Source organism: Hypomesus nipponensis, chromosome 1, assembly GCF_054491055.1.
Source record: "Hypomesus nipponensis isolate SF chromosome 1, ASM5449105v1, whole genome shotgun sequence".
NCBI lineage: Eukaryota > Metazoa > Chordata > Actinopteri > Osmeriformes > Osmeridae > Hypomesus > Hypomesus nipponensis.
The window spans coordinates 9,084,284-9,112,258 of NC_140361.1; the positions used below are offsets into that span (position 1 = coordinate 9,084,284).

Here is a 27,975-nt window from a genome sequence, read left to right on the forward strand (position 1 = left end):
CACCTCCCACCCCATTACATCATACATATCTTGTAAATGGTTCATATTAGAAAATAAGAAAATATGCAATATAAAAGGTTGGTTGTTTTCAGAGCTTTTGTAAATAAAGGCTTCATACTTTTCTAACTGGAAAAACACAGGTGGTTGGATTTGTCTGTTTTCATCAAAACACAAACAGACCAAAGACAGAACAGACATGCAAAAGAAACATCAAACAATTTGGGATATTTTATTTATCTTCTGATAAGGCATCACAACTGTACAGAACATAGCCACGCATATACAGGTGTTGGTCTCTGACACATACACAGAGGGAATGTTACAAAAATAGAGATTCAACATGATTACAGAACTCAAGCATCTCAGAATACGCATACAGTATATCCAAGTCATTACTGGGAGGAAAATGGTGCAGATTGTATCTATTGATAGCCATGAAGTACAGGCAAATTACCCCTCAGCTACAGAGCAGATAGAATGCAAATGATATCAACCAGAAGTTATTTTTTCCAGCGTTTCAATATGAGCTTGACAAAAAGCCTCAAAACATATCTGGTCTGACCAGATATGTTTTGAGGCTTTTTTTTGGGCCTGTGACCTTAGTGAACATATCAGCTGTCTGAAGAAAAGCTCTCAGGGTTCTTTGGCTGGCAGTTTGACAGATACTGTGCAGCACTTGAGGAACAGTTGACATTGCAGCGAGTGTCGCATCAGAAAGATGATCACATGTACAGTACAACAGGAATCTATGGAATCTAGTAGAGGCCACAGAATAGCCTCACTCATGCTGCAACACAGGAATCCTCCTGAGGTACAAAGCCCTTTATTGAAACAGAGAGAGTATAGCTATGCAACTTCAAATGTCCTATACATTTTAATATTGACCACTAAAACTGAATAAATTATGCTACACCAACTTCCTCCTTTTACGCAGAGAACATCCTGAGTAGGAAGCATGCATCAGTGTGTTTAATGTTGTCTTTAGAAAGACGGGTCACACAGCTCATGTTCTGTTCTCAATATTTCTTCTTGAAAGTAATGCATTCACTCTCTATTCAAATATTGTGTTTGTTTGGAAAACTCAAACATTACATTCAAATAGGTAGAATACTTTTAAAATTGAAAACATAACAACATTGGTCATAACAAATAGTATACTGTAGTTTGGAAGCTTGAGATAAACATAATTATGCTGATCTCTGTATGATACTGTATACAGACACACAAATACAAAGCAGCTTTTAACCACTATGGAAAGTGCAAATAAATGCTATCTTTACATTACTGCACTGTGCCTCTCCAAATATAAACCTTAAAAAATCAGATTGTTGGAATGCAACTTGTCACTCTACCTGTCGTGCTAATCACGTAATGTCATGCTCCATATTGTTGTCAACCTACATTTAACAGGCTGAACCATGTTAAAGTAAATGTTTATGTTCTTCTCAGTATTTGTTTTTACAAAATCAAAACTACACTTCCTTAGTAAGATGGGTTTGTTGACAATAGTGGGAAGAGCCAGAAGAGCATCACACAAAACCCTTTCCAAAGCAGCAACCAACCACAGCAGTGTGTCAGGAGGTCACGTGATCTCATGTTATCACACCTGTACTTATGTACCTATAGGCACTCAGATCACAGGGGCCAGCAAAGAGGTTTGTCATCACGTCACAGGTCTGTGTAAAGAAATATATATATTCATTTATCCTATATAAAATTATGAATGAAGTATTTTGTGTCACTATGTAAACTTTAGAATATTAATTTAATAATTCTCACCTTGCAGGGTAAATTCTGTCATTCCTCACAATGGCTATGTTTCATTTTCAAAAGTCATTCCTGGATTGCTCGTGCCTGACAAAAAACACATTCAAACTAAATATACATTTTATATCGCCTAACTTTTCTTGAAATTAAAATTCTTCACATTGTTCTACCAGGAGAAAGCCAACAAAATTAACTGGAAACCCGATCAAGCAGATGACCCCCCTTCACCCTTTCTCTCTTTGTCTTCTGCGTGGTCACTCTCTGTCCAGGAGGTGGCGCCACTGAGCAGCCTGCTCTGGGACTCCCTCAGGGGTTTGGCTGGGAACTGGTGGACCTCTCCAGCACTGCAGAACAAAGAACAACAGACATGGTCCCATGATCACCAGCAACAATTTGTTTTGAATTCAATTGGATTCACCAGGAAAAAAACAACCAATGCTTAAAATTCAAAAACAGACTCTAACCCTACAAATACTATCCATAGGATAAGAGTATGTATTCCAGGTATATTTACTGTATCTGGATTGAACCAGAGTATCAGTGTATCAGCGTGTTAAAACTGAGTCATGGCCAGTGTTGTTTATGGTCCAGTGGCCTTTCTCAACCCTGACCCCTCAGGGTGTGCTGGGTCATGCTCACCCCTTACTGTGGGGGAGGTGTGCTGGGTCATGCTCACCCCTTACTGTGGGGGAGGTGTGCTGGGTCATGCTCACCCCTTACTGTGGGGGAGGTGTGCTGGGTCATGCTCACCCCTTACTGTGGGGGAGGTGTGCTGGGTCATGCTCACCCCTTACTGTGGGGGAGGTGTGCTGGGTCATGCTCACCCCTTACTGTGGGGGAGGTGTGCTGGGTCATGCTCACCCCTTACTGTGGGGTAGGTGTGCTGGGTCATGTTCACCCCTTACTGTGGGGGAGGTGTGCTGGGTCATGCTCACCCCTTACTGTGGGGGAGGTGTGCTGGGTCATGCTCACCCCTTACTGTGGGGTAGGTGTGCTGGGTCATACTCACCCCTTACTGTGGGGGAGGTGTGCTGGGTCATGCTCACCGCTTACTGTGGGGGAGGTGTGCTGGGTCATGTTCACCCCTTACTGTGGGGGAGGTGTGCCGGGTCATGCTCACCCCTTACTGTGGGGGAGGTGTGCCGGGTCATGCTCACCCCTTACTGTGGGGTAGGTGTGCTGGGTCATACTCACCCCTTACTGTGGGGGAGGTGTGCTGGGTCATGCTCACCCCTTACTGTGGGGGAGGTGTGCCGGGTCATGCTCACCCCTTACTGTGGGGTAGGTGTGCTGGGTCATGCTCACCCCTTACTGTGGGGGAGGTGTGCTGGGTCATGCTCACCCCTTACTGTGGGGTAGGTGTGCTGGGTCATGCTCACCCCTTACTGTGGGGTAGGTGTGCTGGGTCATGCTCACCCCTTACTGTGGGGGAGGTGCGCTCCAGGTGTGTTGGGCTGCTCAGGATCCTGGTTCACCAGGCAAGTGGGAAAGGAGCAGCCATCTCCCAGACTGCACAGCAACACACCAAAACAAAAGAGGAAGAGAATCTTTACACACAGCTTCAATACAGCGCTAGCTTTTTCATGGACCTTCTAGGTTCAATTATATACCTTCCAGCTAAAATAATGCTAAAACAATGTGTCAATGAAAATAAGCCATGTGTCGGTCAATACCAGGGCCAGTGAGAGAGAAGAGTGTGAGGTCTCACCTGGAAAAAATGGGAAGTGGCCAGTATCTCAGCTCGTCACCGAACACTTGGCGAAAGTTCTTACTGAGGCCGAGGCTAAAGCCGTTCTTGTCTGTCCCGTGACGAAACGCAGGGGCCCTAAACGCCTCTGAAAGAGAAGAATCACCTGATATTTGTTTCGTATTTTTCATTATGAATCTATTCAGGATTGATTGAATTGATTCAAACTACATTTTCAGATTGAGTGTGTTTGGCCATGGGTACTCCCTTTCCCAACTGTATTCCCATAGTCATCAATAAAACTGGTTTACATTAATGATGTATGAAATATAACATGCTGCTAAGCTCTATTTGCAACCCCTCATTTATTATTCATGTTAAATGTGAAGTCCAACAGGCCATTAAACAATTCTGGTTTAAAAATATTTTAGAGAGGCTTTGTGAAAGAACTGCAATGCACCATTGGCCAGTGTTTATTTTTAATTTTTACGGAGGACACTTGGAAGACTGAGGTTATGAAATATTTGTTATCTATGATCCAAGCTGTTATGTTTAATTGAAGGCAAACAAAACTATATAAGGAACACATTTCCCCCAAAAGTCTACCCAACTGAAATTTCCTGGGTAGAGAAAAAATCCCAGACATTTGAATTTCTGTCATAATAACTGAAAATAGACCTTGGGCCGGTGTGCTTTTTTGAAGTCACTATCAAGACTGTGCTACCAGGTGTGACTTCTCTTCCAAAAGGCCTTTGCAGCAAAGCTACTGTAACAGTGTCTGTTACTAAACCTCTTACTCCTTTGAGCTCTGTGTCTTGGCATCACAACACTGGCTGTACTAATCCACTCAGTTCAATCTGAGACAAAGTGCAGCACTGTGCACACATAATAAGATATGTCTCTGTCTGAGAGTGGACCTGACAGAAGGCCTTATCTGCCCACATCAGAGCACGGGTGAGGGACTACGTCTCTCCTCTTATTGGGTAGTGGAAAGATGGAGAAAAAAAGATCCTTTCCTTTCCCAGGCCAGAGACAGCATGCTGGGTAAACACATAGAATATGTTGTGTGTTTGCCGTCTGTTTAATGAGAAACTGTGCAGGACACAGACACACACGCCTTACCCAGGGTGGACCTGTTCTTGCAGACCAGCCAGCAGTGGTAGGCAAACAGAGAGGCCAGGCTGACAGAGAACATGGAGGCAGCAAAGAACAGAAACATGATGTGGAACTTGGCTTGCGTGTCTGGAAGACCGCTCTGAAGGAACAACCCCAAAAAGAGACACCCACACACACCGCACAGACACACACAATACACACAGTTGAAACAGTAAAAACATTAGGAAAAGGAGAAACTTTTTACTATGATATAGCTACTCCTGCTGGGGAGATACGCATGTCCTGAAACTACTGCTTCAACTACTCTATGTAACTACCAGTTAACCAATAGACTAGACTAGAGGAGCTCAACCAGTGAAAGTTGACAGGGTTGTGCTTCTAAATACTGCTTCATAATGTATAAATGGTTCATACCAGATATTCTTTCAGACGATCATGTGTTTTACCTTCAGCCTTGAAAAAATATCACATTTCCAGAACATTATGTGATGCGCTCACTATTGAAAATTAACTAAACAATATGCTGCCTTATTTGTGGGAATGTACACATTCCCTCTGAAACGGAAATTGAGTCAGAGAAATGTAACCAGGCAACATTACTGTATTCAACTCACCGTCCAAAACTTAATGAAGTATTGCAGATCTGTGGCCGTGATGAACAGACAGTAGAGTAAGGAGTAGGCCAGGAACAGCATGAAGAACTTATAGTTGGAGAAACCAACACAGTTGTTCACCCTGCAAGACACACTGGCAAAATAAAACACTAATAAAACACTATCTTTGTCAAACTAGAAATGGTGAAAGGCAGGCTACTTGCCATGGACAGTGGTGATCCATCTTCAGGATGCATCTGCAATACAGGGTTTGGATAGAGCATGAGCAGCATTACCTATCATACAGTCCAGTGGTCAACATGAATGATCACAGGGCCTGGGCTGAAACATACTTATCACAGACAGAACAGTGGTGACATCGGTCAGGCTTGACCAGCCGGCAGCGGTCACAGAAACGAATAGCTGAGAGAGAGAGAGAGAGAGAGAGAGAGAGAGAGAGAGAGAGAGAGAGAGAGAGAGAGAGAGAGAGAGAGAGAGAGAGAGAGAGAGAGAGAGAGAGAGAGAGAGAGAGAGAGAGAGAGAGAGAGAGAGAGTGAGAGAGAGAGTGAGAGAGAAAGAGAGAGAGACAGACAGACAGAGAGAGGAGAAACAAAGGACCTTGACTGGACTTGACATTTGAGTGATTAATGGCTTGACTCATAATCTGTGTCACCAACAACCAATCTATTCTGTCAAGAGGCTGTTCCTCTAGAGGTTATAGCGGAGCAATATACACATCATAAACTGTCCTACTCTTAGATTTACTGACACAGCCCCTCCCCAGTGGAAATGCAACTGCCCTAAAACTCAACTGAAGATGACCAAATGCTCCATCCCGTGTCCGTGGGCAGGTGTGGCTACTGGCTAGAGTACCTCCAGACATGGTGCGTGTGTAGATAGGCAGATCTTTTGCCACCCTCCTCAGGATCTCCTGCTGAGACTCCCCCCGGTCCTCACGATCCAGGAGCTCTCTGTCTGAGTATGACAGGTGGAACTGTGGAGGGAGGAGGAGAGCACTAATCACCCTCACACGTGGACAATACAGTCGGGCCTGCGTATAGCATTGGGTGTTGAGATGACTATCAACAACACCTTGGATTTGCTGCTTCGGACTTGTCATGGACTTTATCAAATTAAGGCCTCTCACCAGTGCTGGTGCAAAATCCAAAACAAGGGCTGTTTGTGTGTCACAAGGCAGTTGCAGCCCGTGGAACCAAGTCATGTGCAAATGCACTGGCTCTCCGTTTGCGTCTCTGTCCTCTCTGAAACCCTCCACATCAGTGCCACGGGTCGATTGCTCAGAGTCAGCAGAGCTACCATATTACTTTAAGGCACTCAGGCGTTTTATGATGGAATGCTGATGGCCAGTAACACTGACGATAACAAACAGCACGGTGCATGCGAAATATATCACTTCATTCACTACATCAACACAGCCGAGGGCCGTTGTGTCATTTCATCACGTTGTGAAAAACATAGATATTAGGTTCCCTGAATGTTAAGTTACACTCCCCCTCCCATCCTGTCTCCTCCCACACACACACACACACACACACACCCTCCTTTTCCCCCTCAGTAGCCTAAATGAAAGCACCGACTGAGAAAGCTGGCATTTGGAGTGTGTCATCTAAGACGTGTGGATCCAACAAAAGGGAGCTGAACTGCAGCGGTCAGGAGAGGAGCCATTAGAAAGTGCTCCTTCAGGCGCCCACAATGGAAAGTCATATCACACTGAGGGGATGCATGCAGGTCACATGGGGAGACCACAGGCTGCATCTGCCTTCACAGCGCGTCCTCTTCCTCACTGGTGTGTTGTCAAGGGTGTGTGGGCGTGATACGACACTCACTCACCTCCTTCAGGGGATTCAGAGGCTTGGTGAAGATGGTCTGCCAGTAGGCCCACACAAACATGATAAAAACCACATGATACGCCAGTAGGTACACAACTGAAAACAAAGAGACAGATTATGCAGATTGCTTAGCAACCAAAAAGAAACCTGGTAAATGAATTGTGTTTGAGAGTAAACCTGATAACCCTGTTTCAGAACAACTTTCAGCTATGATAAACAAACTGTATTTTTCTAAAGAAAGCAGTCCAGATTTGAGGCAAAGAAAATAAATAGCATCTCTACAGAGATAAATATGCCTGGTCGGGCCTGCTTTGGTCAGCCTGGCCTGGTCCTCTGACTGCAGTGATAGCCTAAGATCTAGCTCAGGCATCTCAAGTTTCAAGTTTATTGCCATTGTACAGATACAGGTACATAGAAAATTGAAAATAATAATTGAGTCCTAACCTGTATTACATACTATCTTGAACAAATAGGCCTATGCTAAATATGTAAATAAAAATTTGATCAATTTATTAATACAGAATAATACACCTAACGACAAAGAATGACTTCACAACATGTACATGTAAGTAAAGTGATAAACTAAAGAGAAAGTCATATTTTCACTCTGTCAGGGAGCAGTGATCTATGGTCTACCAAACAAGCCTTTAACAGTCCCACTTCCTCAACTCACAACCAAAGTAACCACCTGAGACCCAGGCCTGACTAATGACCACTATGACTTCCTACTCAGGGCAGTTCATCATCTGGGTCCAGGGTTCTGTGCTGGAACTGACACACAGGCAATCCAGCAAAGCTTTGGAAAAGCATGAATCAACGATAACACTTACTCTTCTCTCCAATGTTTTCAATGGATTCTGTAAAGACAAGAGGAAGATGTGCAGTCAGGTGCTTATACGTTTACATTGCAAATCCATTCTTGTCAGAAATTACAACCATTGCTTTTAGATGAACAGGCTTTGTTGTCCATTAATACAACAGTGCTGAAAACCCAAAGGACATCCTGCACAGTGTGTGTGTGCTGACTTGATGGCTCACACACAGCTGGGACTGGATAAAGTTGCTGACCACAGGCCCGGATCAGTACCCTGATAACCACACCAAGAATCCTAACACTGAGTCTAACACACTTAAGGGGATAGGTGTAGCTCAATGGTAGAGCATTTAACTGAAGATCAGAAAGTTGCAAATGAACATGTGACATGATAAATGAATATGTGACATGATTAGAACCCTAACATCTGGCTTCAACAAATTAACACATTCTAAATCAACCCTAACAAATGCTCCAAAAACGTCAACACTTTCAACATAAACCCTTAGCATGTGCACTTGATAGCATGTTGTGCAAAGGATTTGCTGTGTCCTGTCATTAAACAGCATCCTCTACAAATGGTTGAACCAAACCAACCAAATATATATTAACCATGCTAGTTATTATTGACCGTTGTAACTGTCTGCTACCTTCACACACACATACACACACACTCAGCAGGCACTGTGGTAAGGTGAGCCAAGGAGCTGATACAAGACATGCAGCCAAAGAGAGCTGTGTGCCACAGTATTGTGCTATTCAAGCAGAGTCCATGACTGGGACACAGGGAGAACTATCTCTCCTCCATCTTTTATCACCCTCTGTTCTAACATTAGCTTCATAAGTAACACTGTAGTAGAGCGTTTAAATCATAGCCTACTGTATAAAGAGTCGTAAAAAAAAACTGTGGTTAGTGGGGGAATGTATGTGTGCTGTTCATACTTGCTGTGCCAACCGGACTTGGCTCACAGTATAAACTGGCACACAAAGCTAATACAGAAATACATTCAACATATTAAAAATGCATGGCACAACAGGTGAATGGTTACACACTTGAATTTGCTCTTTTTTCAACAGCGAACATTATGAAAGAGCAGTACACATGAACAATTCTGAAAGAGCAGGAGCCCTTTATCAGAGAAGGTGTTACAGTAAATGAAGTGTTTTTCAAAGTGGGTCAAGCACAGATTGCTCTGGTTGAATTAAGTGACTCAGACAATGGGATTACCCCGGCCCAGTAAACCAGAGGAGGGGGGGGGGGGGGGGGGGGGATCAGCTGACAAATATACTGCCACACTTATCTCTGTGCTTCATCAGACCACATGCTGGGCCTGGGGCAGCCAGAGCTGCTTTCTCACTCTGCGTTCACCATCATAGATAGATCAGAATACCCTTGCTTTGATTCTCAGACGACAGTACTTCCTATAACTTGCTGAGTCTCAAACGGAATGACATTCCGTTCTGTATGTCAGAGATGCAATCCAAGGCACTGGAAATGGCAGTTAAATAACGCAAGCAGTTTGTGCTAAAGGGTGTCAATCCAGCAAGTCCTCTGACAGTGTTTATATCAGCAAACAGGAAGCAGGGTGTGTTTGGCACATGACTGAGGTGTAACTTAAGAGGCAGGGTCATCATGTGTCCAGCTGATGATCAGAACCAGGTCAGGCCAAAGCCATCAGCGCTGGACTCTCCACTAAGCTGCAGTGGAACAGTAAGCAGATTCCAACCAAGTGCCTCTTTAACAAAACTGAAGAGGTCACTATGTGAAGAAACCCTGTTATAGGAAGTTGGTTCCTCATCAACTCACATCTAGATATTACAATATGAACTCAAAGTAGTGTCGTGGAAATTCTTGCCAAGCAAGAAGACGTCCAGAGGTCTATAAGGCATAGAGACACAGTGACTGCCACACCCCAGATGAAATATGTGCAGAGCTATTTGCCTAGGATGCCTTCAGTCACACTTCATTTTCAGTTTTATAGCTTCCCTGTTGTGTGCTGGTCTGACAGCCTGCCAAGCAGACGACCAAGAGAGAACTGCTCCTGCACTCCTATGGGACACAGAGGAGAGTCTAACCTACAAAACACCATGCTTACTATCCAGCTTGATTCCCAGGTTCAGAAACCTTTGTTGAATGGAACAAACCTATTGCTTTCCTGCAAACTGTCTTTCTAAAACAAGTGCTGATCAGTGTAGTAAGATACAAACTAACCTGTCAGATATATCTTGATGTATTCATCTTTATACTGTAGATTCAGTGTATGACACAGCATTACTGGTTCATATTCAGAGGCAGATGATTCAGCATGCCATCAATCTGCCCCAGCAATGCTTGGGAGGTGATTTGTCACATGGAGAATAATTCCAAAGGAAGGCGCCTGTCAAACTCAACCACAACTTGAATGGTTTACAGTCTTTGAACTGTTGGGCCATTTATTAACCAATGCCTATTTTATGAACTGTTGTTTTGATCTAATGGCCTATATGATTTATAACTCGATCTTTATCTGAATGTAAATGTAATTGTTAAGAGAGAACAAGTTGAATTGTTACGCAAAAAGTGGAGATTGTCTAATTATAAAAATTCAAAAACTAGGTAGCCTACACTCTCCTACAATACTTTGCACACTGGACAAATAATATAAATATATATATTTTTAAGTAGCCTATGAGTAAATTATGTTTTAGGTCACTGATGCGACTTTGTACAGTAACATTTGAAAGCAGTTATGAATACCAGATGTCAGTTTATCTGAATGTGTCTTCATCCCCGACAGACTCTTAACAACGCGTCTTGATTTTGTCAACTGCAAGCACCTGCAGAGACAAACCAGCAGCTCTGCGTCCAAAATCTGTCTAGACCAAAATGTGTTATACGCAGCACCAGCGCATGGAAAAAACAAATGGAACCAGTCAGAGAAATCGCAGCACAGTTATGTTACTTCCATAGGCAATCCACACCATTTTGAACCAATCTTAGAGTTGCCTTACCTATGCAAAGCTGGGTAACATAGGCGTAATAGGACCAAGCCACTATTAGAGTAATAAAAATAACTGGAATCCAATACAGAACTCTCTGACAGCTCCGCTTGATACTACGCGACCCAGACGGCGCCATATTCTATTCGGGGAACATATAATAGACATTTGAGTTTTTTGCTGGTCTATCCCCGCATCGTTGCTCGTAAATCGTGTCCTATCGTAACGCTGCACTTCTGCCGCGTCCTCCTCGTTTTGGACCGCGCGGCGCGTACGCTGCTGGCTCCACTGTGCGGTGCAAAAATATGAGCGCCACCCATTTTTTGTTATCAAGTTGTTATGGCGTTCGCTTACATTTATCTTCGTAGACAATTGAACAATCATGCAAAACCAAATATATATATTGCGACTACTAGTGACAGGGTATATTATAAACTAAATTACAGATTGTCTCCTTTTAGTAATCCGCGGCTAGACCATGCGACGTCTTGCTTATTGTTGGAGTATTTGTTACACAACATAATTTGTGATGGTATTAACGTTTCTCGTTTGACATATATACATCTCATGTGTGACAAAAATACATATTTAATTTGTGTGTGTGTGAGAGAGAGACAGAGAGAGACAGAGACACAGAGAGAGAGAGAGAGAGAGAGAGAGAGAGAGAGAGAGACAGGGAGAGAGACAGAGAGAGAGACAGAGAGAGAGAGACAGAGAGAGAGAGAGAGAGAGAGAGAGAGAGAGAGAGAGAGAGAGAGACAGAGAGAGAGAGAGAGAGAGAGAGAGAGAGAGAGAGAGAGAGAGAGAGAGAGAGAGAGAGAGAGAGAGAGAGAGAGAGAGAGAGAGAGAGAGAAAGAAAGAAAGAAAGAAAAGATTAGAGACAGACAAACAGGCACGCAGTCATATATTATGGCAGAACACAAGAAAAGCCAATGGTAACTATTTAAATCTTAATTTATTAACTCAATATAACAGACCCTGTGAGCTATGCAACCCTATGAGCACAACTTTATGTTCTATCAGTCTGAGATTTATGGCTTCTGAAAGGTTTTAAGAGGTAGACTAAGGGAATCCATTTATGACATTCAAATTACATTGACAAAGGACTTCTATGCAGTCTCATGCAAAGGAAGTATTAGGATACTGTAAGTCAACAAACACATGAATTTGATCTGATATGTAACATATCAGATGATGTAGGGAGACTGCAGCATGAGCAATCCAAGTGTGTTCTCACTAAGGAGACCCCCCCAAGGCAAATCTGATGTGACCTGGTCTATCAAAACAACACTTAAAACCCTTGATGATGTGTACAGAATAAATGTGTATGAATAAGCATTGAGAGTTGAATAGGAAGGGGTTCTTAGATTTTTCAAAGACACCCACACTGATAAATAAACTGATGAGATGAATAATCTCAGCATTAAGGTGTCTTCTCCAGTTATCCATGTGAGTAGTATAAATGTAATTTCTCCATTGTATTATGGAAATGAGGATGTCTGAAAGCACTGTGGTGCTGCGAGGGAGAGATGCTGTCCCTGCCAGCAACTGATTGGATCAGAGAGCCTGCAAACAGGCTGGGAGAAACTATGTTAGCAATGTGTCCACTGTAGAGACAGATTAACAGGCTAAGAGGCAGAGTGAACCACACGCAGCAATACACATGCTGTTGCTGGAGCCTGTCACAAACAACTCTTTGTGTGAAATTAAGACTTCCAGTGTTAAATGAATAAACAAATGTATAATGAATGCATATACAGATGAATGAATAAATAAACATATAAATAACACACTGAGATTTCACTTTGGGTGACTTATTTGCTTGAAGAGAACAGGGCTGTTTAAAGGGACAGTTCAACAATCTAGTCGAAAAACAAGCCTAAATACAATCAGAGCAATTAATAATTTCTAAGATTGTCTTTAACCATTACTACTACGTAGCATTGATTGTTTCTTTCAGTACAGTCTAAAATCTAGCAGGAATATCTATTTAGGTACATAAGAACTGCACCCATATCAGATTAGCTGATATGGGTAGCAACAAATTCTTGCACACATTCCTTGCTTGAAGTTGAGCAGAAAACCCAGTTGAGTTGAATTTCCCCTGAGGTTAGAGATTGTACCCAGGGTTTGGGGAGGGAAGGGGTTGTGCGTCTTCACCTGGTGACATCATCAATAGAAGTATTTATCAGGAAGTACAATGGTAGACATACAGTAGCATGACACAGCCACCTACCACCTGCACAACTACAGTAAGACCCACAAGGGAAACTAAACTGCTGAGCATAACATCAGGTCCCCTCGACAACACACAGAGGCAACACTGTATGTTTACTTATTTATATAGACCAGAAAGCAATCTATGTCTTTTTTTTTTAAGAATAAAACATCAGTTTTAAAAACACAATGTTCTTTTCAAGCAAAAAGAAAAGAAAAAGGAAACAATGTTCTGTTCAGGATCTTTCAACATTGTGCGCTAAGTATGTATGTAGATTCTATGACAAACATACCCGAGCTTGTGTTTCATCAAGAAAGACTATTGGGCCCTTGTTTGACGGTGCACTTCCTTTGAAACATTTATCAGGGCTTACACTACACTGCTCTCTGCTCCTGCATGCTGAGTTAAGCTGGTGTCTGGTAGCAGTTGATCGGGTGTTAATATTACAGTGTAACTCTAGCCTGCTGGTCAGACAGTGTGGGCCTCAAGAAACATCTTAATCATCTTGATGCTGCTGAAGAACAAAACCAGTTCAAACAGAGAAAAGCATTTTTAAAATAATTACAGCATCTATGCACGGCGTCCACTGTATGTACTATACCTATTTCCCAGAGAGCTGCTTCTTCAGGCAGGACTTGAACGACATGAACTTCTCGTCCACTTTAAATCCCTGCAATGTGTGTGTGTGTGTGTGTGTATGTGTGTCATGGAGAGATTAGAAGAAGGGAGAAAGACATAGAGAATGAGAGACAGAAAGCGATAGAGACATTATTATCCACAAGATGGCAGCAAAACATACAAAATCAAATCCTTCCTCCAATGTGAACCGCAAAGCACTTGTTAGACAAATCAAGACAACGGTCTCAATTTAAGCACAGTAAAGGTATCCATGTAAGCACTGTAAAACAACATATGAAAACAACATTTGTATACATTAGTAACAACCAAGCACTGTCAAACACACAAGTGTGTCAAAAAATATCATAACTCAGGCAGAAAGAATGACCCAAGTATCATATTTATAGAATCTGGGCATATTTTAATGTCAGTGTTGTCATTTGATCAAATTCACATGGTTCCTTCATGAGTCAGTGTCCTTCTCCGGACAGCTCCACTCAGCCCCTGCCCCACCACAGTTAGTTGCCTTGGGAGATTACACATTAAGAATGTAGGTGACAGATAGACAGATAACACTGGGCCTTTCTGCTCAAAACAGAGGGTGCTACTGTGGAGGCCTCACACACAGGGCTGACTCCACCTCCTCAGTACCAGAGGTCTTCAGACTCCGAGGAGAGGCCAGGGGGAGGCCTGGGGGAGGCCAGGGGGAGGTCTGGGGAGGCCAGGGGGAGGCCTGGGGGAGGCCAGGGGGAGGCCAGGGAGGTGAGTAGGTGGGCTGGGTAAGTGGACTACATGGTGGGGAAATGTAGTGGGCTGGGGAGCTAGTTTGGAGTGGTGGTAAGGGGCTTAAGTGTGGGGGCAGGGGGCACTCGACTGCAGTCAGTGTGCAGTTGATTCGAGTGTACTGGGTTAGAGGGGGACTGGGGTGCCACCTTTGGTGACATACAATTAGAGATGAATGGCACTGACACAACCCTGATGAAGGAAGCTCACGTACCCTCTCGCTGCGGTGCAGACGGTCCTTCATGACACCGATGAACTCCTTGTAGCTCAGCTTGTCGTCGTGGTCCTCATCAAAAATCTTGAAGACTGTGTTGACCAGATGGCGAGTCAGCTTGAGGCCAGTGGCTACGTAGACCGCACGCGTAAACTCATCTGAGTAGCCCCACGACAACAAATCAATAAGATGTGATTGATTAGAGTTCATTATTGATGTCAAATGAATGAATATGTGCTAGAAATGTAGGGAGTGAAAGTGTGATGTTAAGTTGTGAACTTAGCGCCGACCTTGGCCAATAGAGCGATTCGCAAAGTTGTACATCTGCATGGCGATGGCAAAATCCTCAAGGTTGTTGAGGAACTGGAAGAAGCATCGGAACTCCTCAAATGTGATGCCCTGTAGCAGGAAACAATGTCACGGTTGAAGTTTTTGTTTCAAATTATAAACTGGATGAAAACAGGATAAAAAAAAACAAATGCTAATGCTAGATGCTAGTGACACAGTTATTATTAGCAAGCTAAAGGGATATCTGTGTTCTATCTGTGAAGTAAAAAAGGTGCTAAAAGAGTGTGAGAAGTCCTAGAGGAGTGACACATAAAGCAAGATGACTAGATGTCCCAACACCGACACAGAAGGGGAGGGGTGGTAGTGGGGAGGCTGTAGGGGGGGTGTAGGGGGAGGACAGATAATGCTGCTGCACTTCACACGACACATAATCTACCTCACTTAAACCAGGGGCAAGCCTTTAGTGTCCGCGGGACCTTGAAGACATCAGAAAGATAACAGCTCCGAAGGCAGAAAATAACTTAGCCAAACACACAGAGTATACACCCCAGCCCCAGCCCCCGCACCCCCTCCCCAGTACGGACACGTTGAGCTGTCAGCGTTGAGATAAGGGGGGAGGGGGTGGGGGGTCAGGCCATTTTGCAGACTTTTCTAAAGCAGATTAACCCGATACTTAAATAAACAAAAACAAAAAGGATGAATCCCAAAACATCTCAGGGCTGGCTGACGACTCAAACGCTGAGGCCTATTGATCTCCACTCAACCATCCCACTGCTACTAGCTTCTCTTCCATGGCTCCAGGGCCTCCTGCCCCCCTCCTCCTCACAGCCTCCTCACACCCAGAGCCTTAACAAATGAAGTTGTGAGTAATCTATGACGCCTTGCTTTTTTAACAAGTTGGGCTCCATAAAATTTGTCTTCAGTTAATGAGGGGAGCCACTTGATTGTGAATGGAGATCTAGCAACACGCTACTCAGGTGCCAGGTAAGACGCTAACCTCTTAATGCGCGGGTCAACGTGCCAAGGAGAAAACAAACCGCGAAGTGTTCACATTTCAATCAACAACTAGCTCTGAGTCTCTTAGGACTGCATGGTAAGTCAACCATTTGGTGGGTAGATTCTGAGGCACTGTGCCTAGTTAATATAATATTTATTACTTTATGATAAACATTAACAGTATGTCTGTTTCTTCATTCAGAAAAAAATAGGAATGCTATTGAATGTTTGAATGATTAATAATTGATAATAATAAATTCCAAATACCAATTTAAGGGAATAAGGAAAGCCTGGATTTGTGTGTACTCTAAAAAAACATTGTTCCTCCCAAACAAGACATTGACCTATAACAGAGCTTCCTTGTGTCCTATATGGAATGTTTGGTCTAAGAAATCAAGGGGTTGAGAGGTGTGAGTTGGTAGTAAGTGGTGAGTCAGGAGAGGGCAAAGAGGTGAGAAGGGGTGTGTGAGGCAGGGGAGGTTTGGGTAAGTACAGGGGTGGGGGGCGGAGGCAGTCTGAGTTGGAGGGGTGGTGGGGGGGAGGGTCTTCGGGGCATGAGAGAGAGAGCAGAATAAGGCGCTAACCTTTTCGTCAGGTATGCTCTGACGCATGTTCTCTAAGTGGGCGCTGATGTTTTCCACGTTGGTGTAGCGGAGCAGGATCCTGGCGAAGTCTTCCTCACTGATGGTGGGCAGGCCCCGGGAGTAGGACAGGAACTCAATCTCAAGCACCTCTGTCTGCAGGTTGTCCATGAAACTGAAGGGGGGGGGGGGGGGGGTTGAGAGAGAAGAACAGGCTCTGCTGACAGGATACGCCACCAGCGACTCCATCACACACATTCACACATACTGGGGACTCCTGACAAAGTGACTGAAGCTGCTACCGTGAGGATGAGTGTGTCATTAATCTCAATTACATGACTGAAATCATTGCAATATCTAAGGGTAAATGGGCCTCTTGATATATCAAACGTTGACTTATTACTTGCCTGTAAAAATCGTCAAAATTTAACTCTGCCTTTCCTTTCTTCCCAAAGAAATGCACCAACAGTGTTGTGTCCATCATATCTTCAACAATGTTCTGTGAAGGCAAACAAAAAAGAGAAGTCTGTCACTAGACTTCATTATCCTTCATCCATGCCACACTGATTCATAGTGTTTAGTTAGCACACACACACACCCACATGCATGTCAAACCATGCAAAAAGACGTTCCAAAGAAAACTCACAAACTGTTTACCTAGTTACTCAGAGAGCTGTCACATGATTATTCTGTGTTCTGTATTACCAGCACGTTTTGTCTATGAAACAGTTTTGTCAAAAAATAACTTTGCAAATGTTTAAGGATCATCTCTTCTCCTGTCATCCATGTTTAGGATTAATCTCTCCACCAGTCTATCTATTATGAACAACAGACTAACTACACCATGATATAAGGATTGTCCATAGAATGTTCATATCTCCACAGTTTCAGATTTACACCTTAAGGCCTCCACCTTTTCCCACCTGTTAACATGGTAGTAATGAATAAACAAGAGCTGAGACGATATTGGTACCTCTGCCAGATCAGAGAAGAGAACTTGGCTCGCCCCTCGTCTCAGAACATCCCACATGCCCCTGGGCTCTAACTCCAAGGGCTCCTGTCTAAGCACCTGTAGCGGCGGTGGAAGCACAGCCATTAGAACAACACGTCCACCCAGCCAGTTAGACAGAGGAACAGACAGGCAGAGGAACACACAGACAGTTTGCAGGACTCACAGTCAGACAGACATGCAGAGGGGCAGACAGGCAGAGGGACAGACAGACGGGCAGAAACGCAGACAGCTGAGTATGATACTGTGGATGAGAGGGACAGACAGACGTTCAGGTGTAACTCTGGGACAGCCTCCTCACTCCTCTTATCTGAGGGAGGGGGGGAGGGCGATGAAAGAGGCCGTCATCAATAAAGAGGAGTCCGCTCTGTGCCTCAGCATCCTGGCGCGGAATCCAGGCCCAGACAGCTGCATGTGTCCAACACACACTAGGCGTGAAGGGCTGAAGGGTGATTCATGCCAGGTTAACTGTGTAACTGAATCCACCCAGTACAACAACCTTGGATATCTAGCTGCCAGCTAAATGCAGGCTGCTATGGTGCGCCTTTCATCCACGCTTGTGAAATGGGATCAGATTCTGATTAAATAAAAAAACAATTTTTATTTGGAATGATGTCTTTCTTTGTTCATTGTTCGTGTGCTCCAGGCCCACCCTGACCAAAGTGAAAAACTTTCTCCTAAAAGTAACAGCGGGTTGCACCCTATCAAATGTGAAGCCTTTCCTCTTTTGTATGATCAAGGGCAATTTAAATCATTTAAATTCAGGCTATAGATGGATTGTTTAAAAGAATATTCCTACAGTGCCTTAAAAAAAAAGGTAGATATGCTCCGGTTCTGTGGCAGTAACTGACTGTGAAGGAAAACAGTCTGTGGATACCTATGTTTCTTTCGATCAGCACATCGTTTTTGGCCGCTGTTCCATGACTCTCAAGTCTGAACACTGCCTGACACACACACACACACACACACACAAACACACAAGCACACACACAAGAACACACACACAAGCACACTCTCACATACAAACCCCCCCCCCCCCCCCCAAACACGTTCCCAAGTGTGTCTGGCTTCATTTCAAAATATTTCTTTATGTAATTCATTTGATCTACCATTTCGTGTGAGGGAGGTGAGAGACAGCTGTTCCAACAGTGCTCTGCCCCTGTGCTTGAGCAGCCCTCACTACAGACACGTCTATGGCTCGGTCCCACAGCCATTGACGGGCCACTCTTCAATGTGCCGCTCCTTCCCCACCTCGTCCATGAAAAGAGGCAGATACACTTGTAATTAGGATCCTGGGGGAAAGCCCGACCGCAGGACCCTCCACACCTGTCATGTGAGTCTGAAAAGGTTTGATTTTTTATTCTTGTTCTCCCTTCCCTGGAAGGATACCTGAGGTAATGCAGAACCAATCAAAACAAAAAAGAGGACACACCTCAAGGTGTTCAAACACAGACGGAGCACAGTTTGTCTTTCTGTGAGCCGTGCAGATGCTGCAGTGTGGGGCTGGTTCAGACGCCCGCTCTGGCAGGGCTGCCTCTGGGTGACTGGCATGGCGAGCTGCATGGTCAAGCCCTCAACAAAAGGTAACCTGAGCCCAAATACCACTTTTCAAGAAACTGTAAAAATAAAACATGGGGGTCCAGGGGCACACTGTCAGTCTCCGGGTAAACGTCTTTTGAAGTGGGATCTCCACGCTCGTAGCTCAGCTAGCTCCCCTGACAGCAGACCAGAACATAAATCATCTGCCCTGCAGGAGCGGTCTGGTTCACACACACACACACACACACACACACACACACACACACACACACACACGGACACACACACGGACACACACACATATGTGCGTACACGCACAAAAACACGCTGACACATGCACACACATGCTTAGATACGCATGCAGGTACACATGTACAGACACACACACACACACACACACACACACACTAGAATGTGTCAGACAGTGTTTGACTAGAAGGTCCATTAGGGCTACATTGTCCTTCCTCCTGACTCGCGTGACGGTCTGCCCATCTCACACATTACTCAGGAGCTGGCTGAGGTAACCAGGCCCAGCTCATGTCACGTCTCTCACATGGCCTCATGCAGTAGAACATGGTGTAGGGCGGGTAACAAAGCACATTAGACTCAGAAATACATACTGTCTGTGCATGGGGCTCCCGGTGTCCATACAGTCGCAGGCTCTAAATTGCGAGAAGAGAAAAATGCGGAGAGAAAAAAGGCACAGAGAGAGAGAGAGAGAGAGAGAGAGAGAGAGAGAGAGAGAGAGAGAGAGAGAGAGAGAGAGAGAGAGAGAGAGACATGTTATATCATGCTGAGGACAGTATTCATTTCCATTTACTCTAATGTGCTCTCCAAAACGCAAAACGTCAAATAGTCATCTAACAGCTATATTCAGTATAGTTCCGAATCTGAAAGTTAAAAATGACTTTGGTTTGATGACAGGCTGTGCAGAGATGCCCAGTCCAGGCACTGGTTCAGTGATTTAGTGGGATTGTGCTGGTGGTGATAAGATGTCAGAGGACTTCTCTTATCACTCAAACCCTCCTGTTTACGTCCACCTGCATACAGCACACGGCTGTGCAACAGATGAAAGCCTCAGGGCACCTTTTCCTCTGTGCCCACCACATCCACCACACAGCAGACACACACGCACACACATGGACACTTATACACCCACACACAGACACATATGCACATACACAGCATACATACATCCACCACATGTACACACACGTGCACGTTCACTAGGAGTTTACCATCCCTCACATTTCCTGCCCAAATTTTGCACATACCGGTGAGTAAGAGGAATTGATGCCTGGTAAGCCCATTGTCTCTGTCAGAGCAGAGCTTACCAGTGTCTCTGTCAGAGCAGAGCTTACCAGTGTCTCTGTCAGAGCAGAGCTTACCAGTGTCTCTGTCAGAGCAGAGCTTACCAGTGTCTCTGTCAGAGCAGAGCTTACCAGTGTCTCTGTCAGAGCAGAGCTTACCAGTGTCTCTGTCAGAGCAGAGCTTACCAGTGTCTCTGTCAGAGCAGAGCTTACCAGTGTCTCTGTCAGAGCAGAGCTTACCAGTGTCTCTGTCAGAGCAGAGCTTACCAGTGTCTCTGTCAGAGCAGAGCTTACCAGTGTCTCTGTCAGAGCAGAGCTTACCAGTGTCTCTGTCAGAGCAGAGCTTACCAGTGTCTCTGTCAGAGCAGAGCTTACCAGTGTCTCTGTCAGAGCAGAGCTTACCAGTGTCTCTGTCAGAGCAGAGCTTACCAGTGTCTCTGTCAGAGCAGAGCTTACCAGTGTCTCTGTCAGAGCAGAGCTTACCAGTGTCTCTGTCAGAGCAGAGCTTACCAGTGTCTCTGTCAGAGCAGAGCTTACCAGTGTCTCTGTCAGAGCAGAGCTTACCAGTGTCTCTGTCAGAGCAGAGCTTACCAGTGTCTCTGTCAGAGCAGAGCTTACCAGTGTCTCTGTCAGAGCAGAGCTTACCAGTGTCTCTGTCAGAGCAGAGCTTACCAGTGTCTCTGTCAGAGCAGAGCTTACCAGTGTCTCTGTCAGAGCAGAGCTTACCAGTGTCTCTGTCAGAGCAGAGCTTACCAGTGTCTCTGTCAGAGCAGAGCTTACCAGTGTCTCTGTCAGAGCAGAGCTTACCAGTGTCTCTGTCAGAGCAGAGCTTACCAGTGTCTCTGTCAGAGCAGAGCTTACCAGTGTCTCTGTCAGAGCAGAGCTTACCAGTGTCTCTGTCAGAGCAGAGCTTACCAGTGTCTCTGTCAGAGCAGAGCTTACCAGTGTCTCTGTCAGAGCAGAGCTTACCAGTGTCTCTGTCAGAGCAGAGCTTACCAGTGTCTCTGTCAGAGCAGAGCTTACCAGTGTCTCTGTCAGAGCAGAGCTTACCAGTGTCTCTGTCAGAGCAGAGCTTACCAGTGTCTCTGTCAGAGCAGAGCTTACCAGTGTCTCTGTCAGAGCAGAGCTTACCAGTGTCTCTGTCAGAGCAGAGCTTACCAGTGTCTCTGTCAGAGCAGAGCTTACCAGTGTCTCTGTCAGAGCAGAGCTTACCAGTGTCTCTGTCAGAGCAGAGCTTACCAGTGTCTCTGTCAGAGCAGAGCTTACCAGTGTCTCTGTCAGAGCAGAGCTTACCAGTGTCTCTGTCAGAGCAGAGCTTACCAGTGTCTCTGTCAGAGCAGAGCTTACCAGTGTCTCTGTCAGAGCAGAGCTTACCAGTGTCTCTGTCAGAGCAGAGCTTACCAGTGTCTCTGTCAGAGCAGAGCTTACCAGTGTCTCTGTCAGAGCAGAGCTTACCAGTGTCTCTGTCAGAGCAGAGCTTACCAGTGTCTCTGTCAGAGCAGAGCTTACCAGTGTCTCTGTCAGAGCAGAGCTTACCAGTGTCTCTGTCAGAGCAGAGCTTACCAGTGTATCAGGCAGGTGAGATTCTTCTGTCTCTTCTTTCTTGTCCTTTTTCTTACGGAAGATTTCTTTCAGCTAGATGGACAGAAAAGACAAGTTGGAGAGAGACAACCTATCAAGGAGCTTTATCTTACACTGAAGAATTAGAGCACATAGAGGCTTATACCACCAAGAACTCCCGTTTGTCCACCATTTGATTCCCATCTGCATCAAACATGTTGAAGGCAATCTTGAAGCCTGCATGGGGCTCTGTTAAAGAAAACAACATGGAGATAGATAGGTACAGATTCATAGAAAGAGCTCAGCAGGAGGTTGAAGTTTAAATGTGCAGGATACACAAGAGTGTACAGAAAAACAAAAATTCTTACTTGTCAAAATGCAAAGCAGGAAAAGGTACTCAGTATAACATATGATGCCTGAAAAGTGATACAAAATATTACATTGACTGAGGAACTTTATAAGGTTCTTTAAGTTAAAACTTCAAAAGCCAGGAACCTACACGGCGATCCTGAATTGTTTACAGATGTTCAAAGTCATGCCCTGACGATGAGAAAGACACCCTCTAAAACAGTGCACGCCTTCAGACAACAGGGTAATCTTCTCTTTCATATTGATAACATCTTAAAAGGTGCCTCTTAATTCATGGTTGGTGTTCCCCTCACATAAACAGAGGCTTTACAACAGAGGTGACCTATCTGGACACAAACCCAAACAAATGTAAACCCTGTGGCTTCAGAGCGTCTCGTTGTTTGGATAACAAGGTGTAAAACATTCTCGAGCGATCTGTCACTGATTGAGGATGCCTGATTCAGGTTTGTGTTCGTCTTTGTGTCCTACATCTCTCTTTGTTGTGTGTGACACTGAGAGAGAGGAAGAGAGACCGTCAGGGCCCATCTCGGCGGGTCGAGGAGGGGAGTCTCCCTGCCTCTGAAAGCATTCCCAAGCTTTTGTTTGAGGGGGAAGATAGAGACTTGAGCAGATAGTTCTGGGTGACTGCTCCTGCTGTTATGGGAAAAGGATTCAGGTATGGTGTCTGCTGCAGGGAAGATCTCATGAATAAAGGATGCGTCTGAGAAGGACAAACACTCCTGGACAATGGTAACAGAGCACTGATAATATAGATTTCATTGATCTGATTTGGAGATTATGTCTATCCCAAACACTGTCCTCAGAGCATCTCCTCTCTCTGACGTGATTCATCAGATAGGAGATGGAGAACCTGTCTGGTGAAAACGCCTGACCTGAAAATGACTACAGCTCTCTAGCTTCAAAGAGGTTTTTATTTTTTTAGCTCAAATGGGTTGGAGGGAAGAAAAAAACAACTTGAAGAATCCAGCTGTGTTTCACTCAGTCCCCCACACCTTCCCCCTGAAAGAAAGAGCCCCCCATACAGACACACTCACCTCAGCCCCCTGCCACCACCCACCACCCCATCCCAGCCCCAGTCTCTCAGCTCAAGTAGATGTTGTCAGACAATACAACAAATTCCACAGGAACACTTCATATGGAGTGGCAGTCCCGGAGATGTAATTCAAGCCCATTCTTAGGATTCATAATGTCCATGGTGATCAGGGGGTGGCCGGCGGGACAAGCCCCGACAGAGCCGAGGTTCAAACAGCTCGCTCATTCTCTAAAGCGGGGCTTTGTTCACAGATCAATCCAGGCTCTTTTTTCAAGCAAAGCCGCAACTTTTAACGGCAGGATTAAAAGCCCCAAATCCCAACATTGGCACTTAGCTAAAGCAACAGGAGGGGAGAGAGAGGAGAGCAGGAACACAGGCGGAGTGCCTGAACACAGAGGTGCAGTCGACAGGGGTGGAGAAGGAAAGAGAAGGAAGGTGAGGGAATGAGAAGGAAAGAGAAGGAAGGTGAGGGAATGTTTTTCGGTTTTGTAGTAGAAAAAAATCAACCTTATAGTTCCTTGTAGACCTGTTAAGAGATTGGTTACTTTATGGTCTTTACAGCACATTTTCTGGTATCTAAGGTTACCCGACACCAAATTCACAATATCACTAGATTGATGAAGAGATAAGATAGCATTTACTGCATGGACTGCACTCTGGTCCAGCTCTGCTTGGTATTTGGAAATAGCATTATTGCAATGATCCTTATTGTGAATCAACCAACCCTGTCTGAACTCTGTTTGAGCCCCAACTTCTGTGTCAGTAGACAAAGTATTCAAGGATGGAAGTCTCACCTCGTTCACGCATGTTTCTGAACAAGTTAGAGGTCCCTTTAGAAACAGGTGGAGTATTCTCCAGAATGTTCTCCAGTTCCTGACAGCGTAGAGGAAAGATATATTTTTGTGAATCACAGAAAAAACTTGAATACAAAATGAATAAAATAGATGACATCCTGACTAACATTCACATGTGTGTCTAGAAAGGGAGTTGAGTTTTATTATGATAAGGAGAAATGCTTGTTCTATACATGCAGTGCTAAAGGCACAACACATCTCACCTGTTTTGAGAGAGATTTCCAAATCCTCCTTTCTACAAAAACAAAAACATGTATACAATGTATTTAACCAATAGTTGTTTCTGATCACATTTTAAAATATAAAAACAAGGAAGGATGGCGCATCATGTAGCCAGGCCTTCATGGCTCCAGATCACATCACCAGATGTCATATACATATGAAGTTAGATGAATATAATGGAAACACAAAATAAATTAAAAAATAGGATAGTTTTGGGGGAGCTTGACTCAACAGGACTAAAGGAAATAATAAGTGTTATATCTGTGGAAGGACATTCCAATAGTCTATAAAGATGTTACTGGTCGTAAGATAAGGCAAGGGCCTCATAAAATCACCTGGCTGTGTGATTCAGTGCCCTCTCATGATAAACCTCCCTAGAACCTTCTACTGACACATTTTAAGGCCTTGTCTACCCAGTGAGATTATAATGACCCAATATGTCAGCTCTCTAGCAATGACAGGTGTCTGGACAGACAAATAAAGATAAGGGCCCTTCTCAACCCCTTGAGCTTCACACAGTGTGATGTTTGATGGTTTGGTTAAAGTACAGGTTAAAGGACTGGCTGAGGTTTTCCTCTTCTGACTGAGAACACTGAAGGCACCCTGAAAGAGCTACAGGGAGTAAAGCTATGTCTGGACTTTACATCCACAGAGGCTTGGAGCACTTTTATTCTACATCCACCTATCCTCAACAATGGGGATCAGCAGTGTGCTGGTGCCTTTCCCCACAGACAGGCCATTAAGCCCCGGTCGAAGAACACTTCAAGACTGTCTGTGCGTATTTGCTGTGGCAGGATCCTAATCAAACCCAAATCATTAAAATCACTAGCAAAGAACATTCCATTTACATAGGCCAGATTAAAACCAATACAGCTCAAAGTATACAGGGAATTCTTTCCAAGTACTTTACATGCTCCCCCTTTTCTCTTGGTAACCATTCTGGTAAAAGTCCATGGATCTTGGCCTTTGTTCCTTTGCTGAAAAAAGGAGGTACTTGGTTTGGAAAATGTAATGGTGACACAACACGTGGCTATTTGGCCATATGAAAACATCTGTTCCGTAGTGAATCCACGATAGAATGTAAGGGATGTATATGAGAGTAGGATGGAAAAAGTCCATACATTTTAAACATCCCAAGGGGCATCGAAAACAAAGCTATTTTTTTACAGCCATGGAATAAAACCATTCAAAATGATACTTCTCGTAACACACTTGCCTTTAGGAAGAGCAAACGGAGATGGATAAGGCCATGTATGAAGTTCCCATTGATGCTACCCATGATATATTTATGATATGTGTCTATAATTACATGCCGAAGGGACCATGAACATTTGACAGTTTCACCTCATTACTCCTTTCCATCCTCTATTTACAACATAAGCCAATTCAAATAACCTCCTTTGTGTAAGAGATATCCACTGTGAAACATTTGTTTCTTGCCCACCCACCTTTCTGAGTACGGTGCAGTGAAAATGAGCCCTAAAATACTTCCTGCTGGTCAGGATGTATGTCTCTATGCAGGTACTGTGACTGCTCACCTTCTAACCTATCAAAAGCTACTCCATGCCCACTCCAAGGCATTATACAATAAAATGAACATCTGACCACAGAGATAAATATAATCTCAATCTCTATGGCAGGGGGATGAAACCAGTTGAACTCGACCATAATTCATTCAGAATGAATGGATGCCAAGGGTGGGGGAGGTGGAGAGGGTTTGGCCGTCGTTACTCACTCTTGGGTTCGCTCATGGTGACGGACTCTATGAAGTTCAGAGGGGTCATGAAGAGCTGACCCTCGTACTCCACAGAGCTGAACATCCGGAACCTGTTCTCATGGGAGGACATGTACACGTCATCGTCATCCAGGTCATACGTCTTGGCCTAGAGAAACAAGCAAACAGACAAAGGCAAACTCACACACACGCATTTAACAAATATATAGAAAACATGGATGAACACAATAATTAAACAGTTTGACAAACAATGTTTGTTTACTTTGTTGACATAAGGTTGTCATTGGGCCAAACAATCATGAAAGTCCACAGGTAGACAAAGACAAACAAAGATATCCATGGATGGGCCAGGAGCTATGCAAAGCCAGAGATGAATCGCACAGCAGCATATAATGTCCCTACAAGCCCAGGTCTATCTGTAGTCTGGTGAAGACAGAGAGGATCTCTCTCCCTGGTGGAGGGCTGCCAGCCCACTTGGGCACACAGCAAACACCCAGGGAATGTAAGCCTCCCCCCTAGCATCACCCCAGTCCCAGGCCCCCCTTCCATCCCCTTCTTACCCATTAACCCCCCTGTAACTCCCCCACCAGACACACACACACTCATGCCATCAAATGTCAGCCCCTTTGCCAAGTCCCTCGTGTCCAGTTACACTTGGTCCCTCCCTGGATTCCTGATGCTAAAACCACCAGTCAAGGTTACATGCCACCACCATTCCCACCCCCTCCCTAACCCCCACTGCACCGCACCAACTTCCACTGCCCCAGATTCTGAATTGTTACGTGGTGACAAATAGGGAACATAGTGTTACTGGACAGGCTTGTAAACCAATTACCATTTACACCATTTCCTGGTCTCCGAAACTGGCTGTTTGCAATGCAGAGTTTAAAACAAAAGTGGCAACAATTTAAAGGATATACAGGTTTGACTTGATTTCACATTATAATAAAGCTATTTGTCAATATGCAGTCGTTTTTATCCAATGTGTGTTTGCTCTTAAACACAAGCAGTAACATTGAGTGAAAGTTTTTTTTGTTACATAAAGGGGAAATTTAACTGGGGCCGTTTTATATTGTTTATTTTACAAATCACGTGACACAAAATTTACGAAGCTGACAGTTTATTGCCTATTTCAGCACCCTGTGTTGTGGAGAGCGACGCTTTAAGAATGGGACGGCATCTGCGTTTGGGACATCTCTGTTAATGTTAATCCACAACACTGCCATTGTCATAATTCTGTCATTATTCACTTGTGTTTTACTATCCCAATGTGAATATCACATGAATAGCGCGTTTGAAATGGCATGGCTTCCGATAAAGGCTCGTGCACTGGAAATGCTTTAAATCGTATTTGTAGTTGCCTATGGTTTATGATTATCTACCGTATGGGGGTACTTTACGTAATAAGCGTGCTCATGCTATTACCAAGATATTGGTTAACGTATACCGTACCTTATCTTTCGCAGATACTGATGGTAGAGAGAGAAGCCACCGTCCACCGATTTCACTCGCCAGTGCTATGCGCAAATTATGGATTGCATTGCAATAATGTGCTATTCCAGCACCGGTGGCAAGGCACACTCCAGTTGTAATAAGTTTCAATGTTTTTGTTGTCTGAAATTGTTGTTTCGCTCCAGCAAACCTGCCTGGTGTGTATGTGAAATTGGTAAACGTGGAAATAAGTCTACGAAGGGCAGCCATAGTTGTATTTATTGAAGTGTCATGAGAGACCGCTGAAGGCTGCCCTCTCTCTCTCATCGCGAGAGCTGTTGTTGCTTCTCCCCGGTTCACCTGAATATCGTTTCCGAGGAAGGACACTGCTCGTTCAAGTTGTTTTGAT

At 44.4% G+C, this 27,975-nt stretch overlaps 2 protein-coding genes across 3 annotated transcripts; both read right to left on the minus strand.

Moving 5' to 3' along the window:
• Positions 1 to 214: 214 nt before the first annotated feature.
• zdhhc2 (zDHHC palmitoyltransferase 2) lies at positions 215 to 11,045 on the minus strand. The gene is made up of 13 exons (XM_084699056.1): positions 10,819 to 11,045; positions 7,844 to 7,870; positions 7,015 to 7,109; positions 6,037 to 6,157; positions 5,517 to 5,586; positions 5,388 to 5,420; positions 5,185 to 5,305; positions 4,577 to 4,709; positions 3,476 to 3,602; positions 3,184 to 3,276; positions 1,996 to 2,111; positions 1,780 to 1,854; positions 215 to 1,676 (listed from the first exon to the last, which is right to left on the minus strand). Exons 1-12 carry the CDS (start codon positions 10,943 to 10,945, stop codon positions 1,814 to 1,816), a joined length of 1,104 nt encoding a protein of 367 aa, XP_084555182.1. The 5' UTR covers positions 10,946 to 11,045; the 3' UTR covers positions 215 to 1,676; positions 1,780 to 1,813.
• Positions 11,046 to 11,742: 697 nt separating this feature from the next.
• On the minus strand, positions 11,743 to 27,839 carry micu3b (mitochondrial calcium uptake 3b). 2 transcript variants are annotated; one of them, XM_084683302.1, is made up of 15 exons: positions 27,588 to 27,839; positions 26,136 to 26,283; positions 24,382 to 24,413; positions 24,119 to 24,197; positions 22,291 to 22,338; positions 22,089 to 22,171; positions 21,926 to 21,997; positions 19,673 to 19,714; positions 17,478 to 17,573; positions 16,912 to 17,003; positions 16,508 to 16,679; positions 14,930 to 15,038; positions 14,640 to 14,797; positions 13,626 to 13,694; positions 11,743 to 12,966 (listed from the first exon to the last, which is right to left on the minus strand). In XM_084683302.1, the coding sequence occupies exons 1-14, from the start codon at positions 27,834 to 27,836 to the stop codon at positions 13,626 to 13,628; spliced, it is 1,449 nt and encodes a 482-aa protein (XP_084539428.1). In that variant the 5' UTR covers positions 27,837 to 27,839; the 3' UTR covers positions 11,743 to 12,966. The 2 variants fall into 2 exon arrangements, with proteins under 2 accessions (XP_084539428.1, XP_084539421.1); XM_084683295.1 differs by lacking the exon at positions 17,478 to 17,573.
• Positions 27,840 to 27,975: the final 136 nt, after the last annotated feature.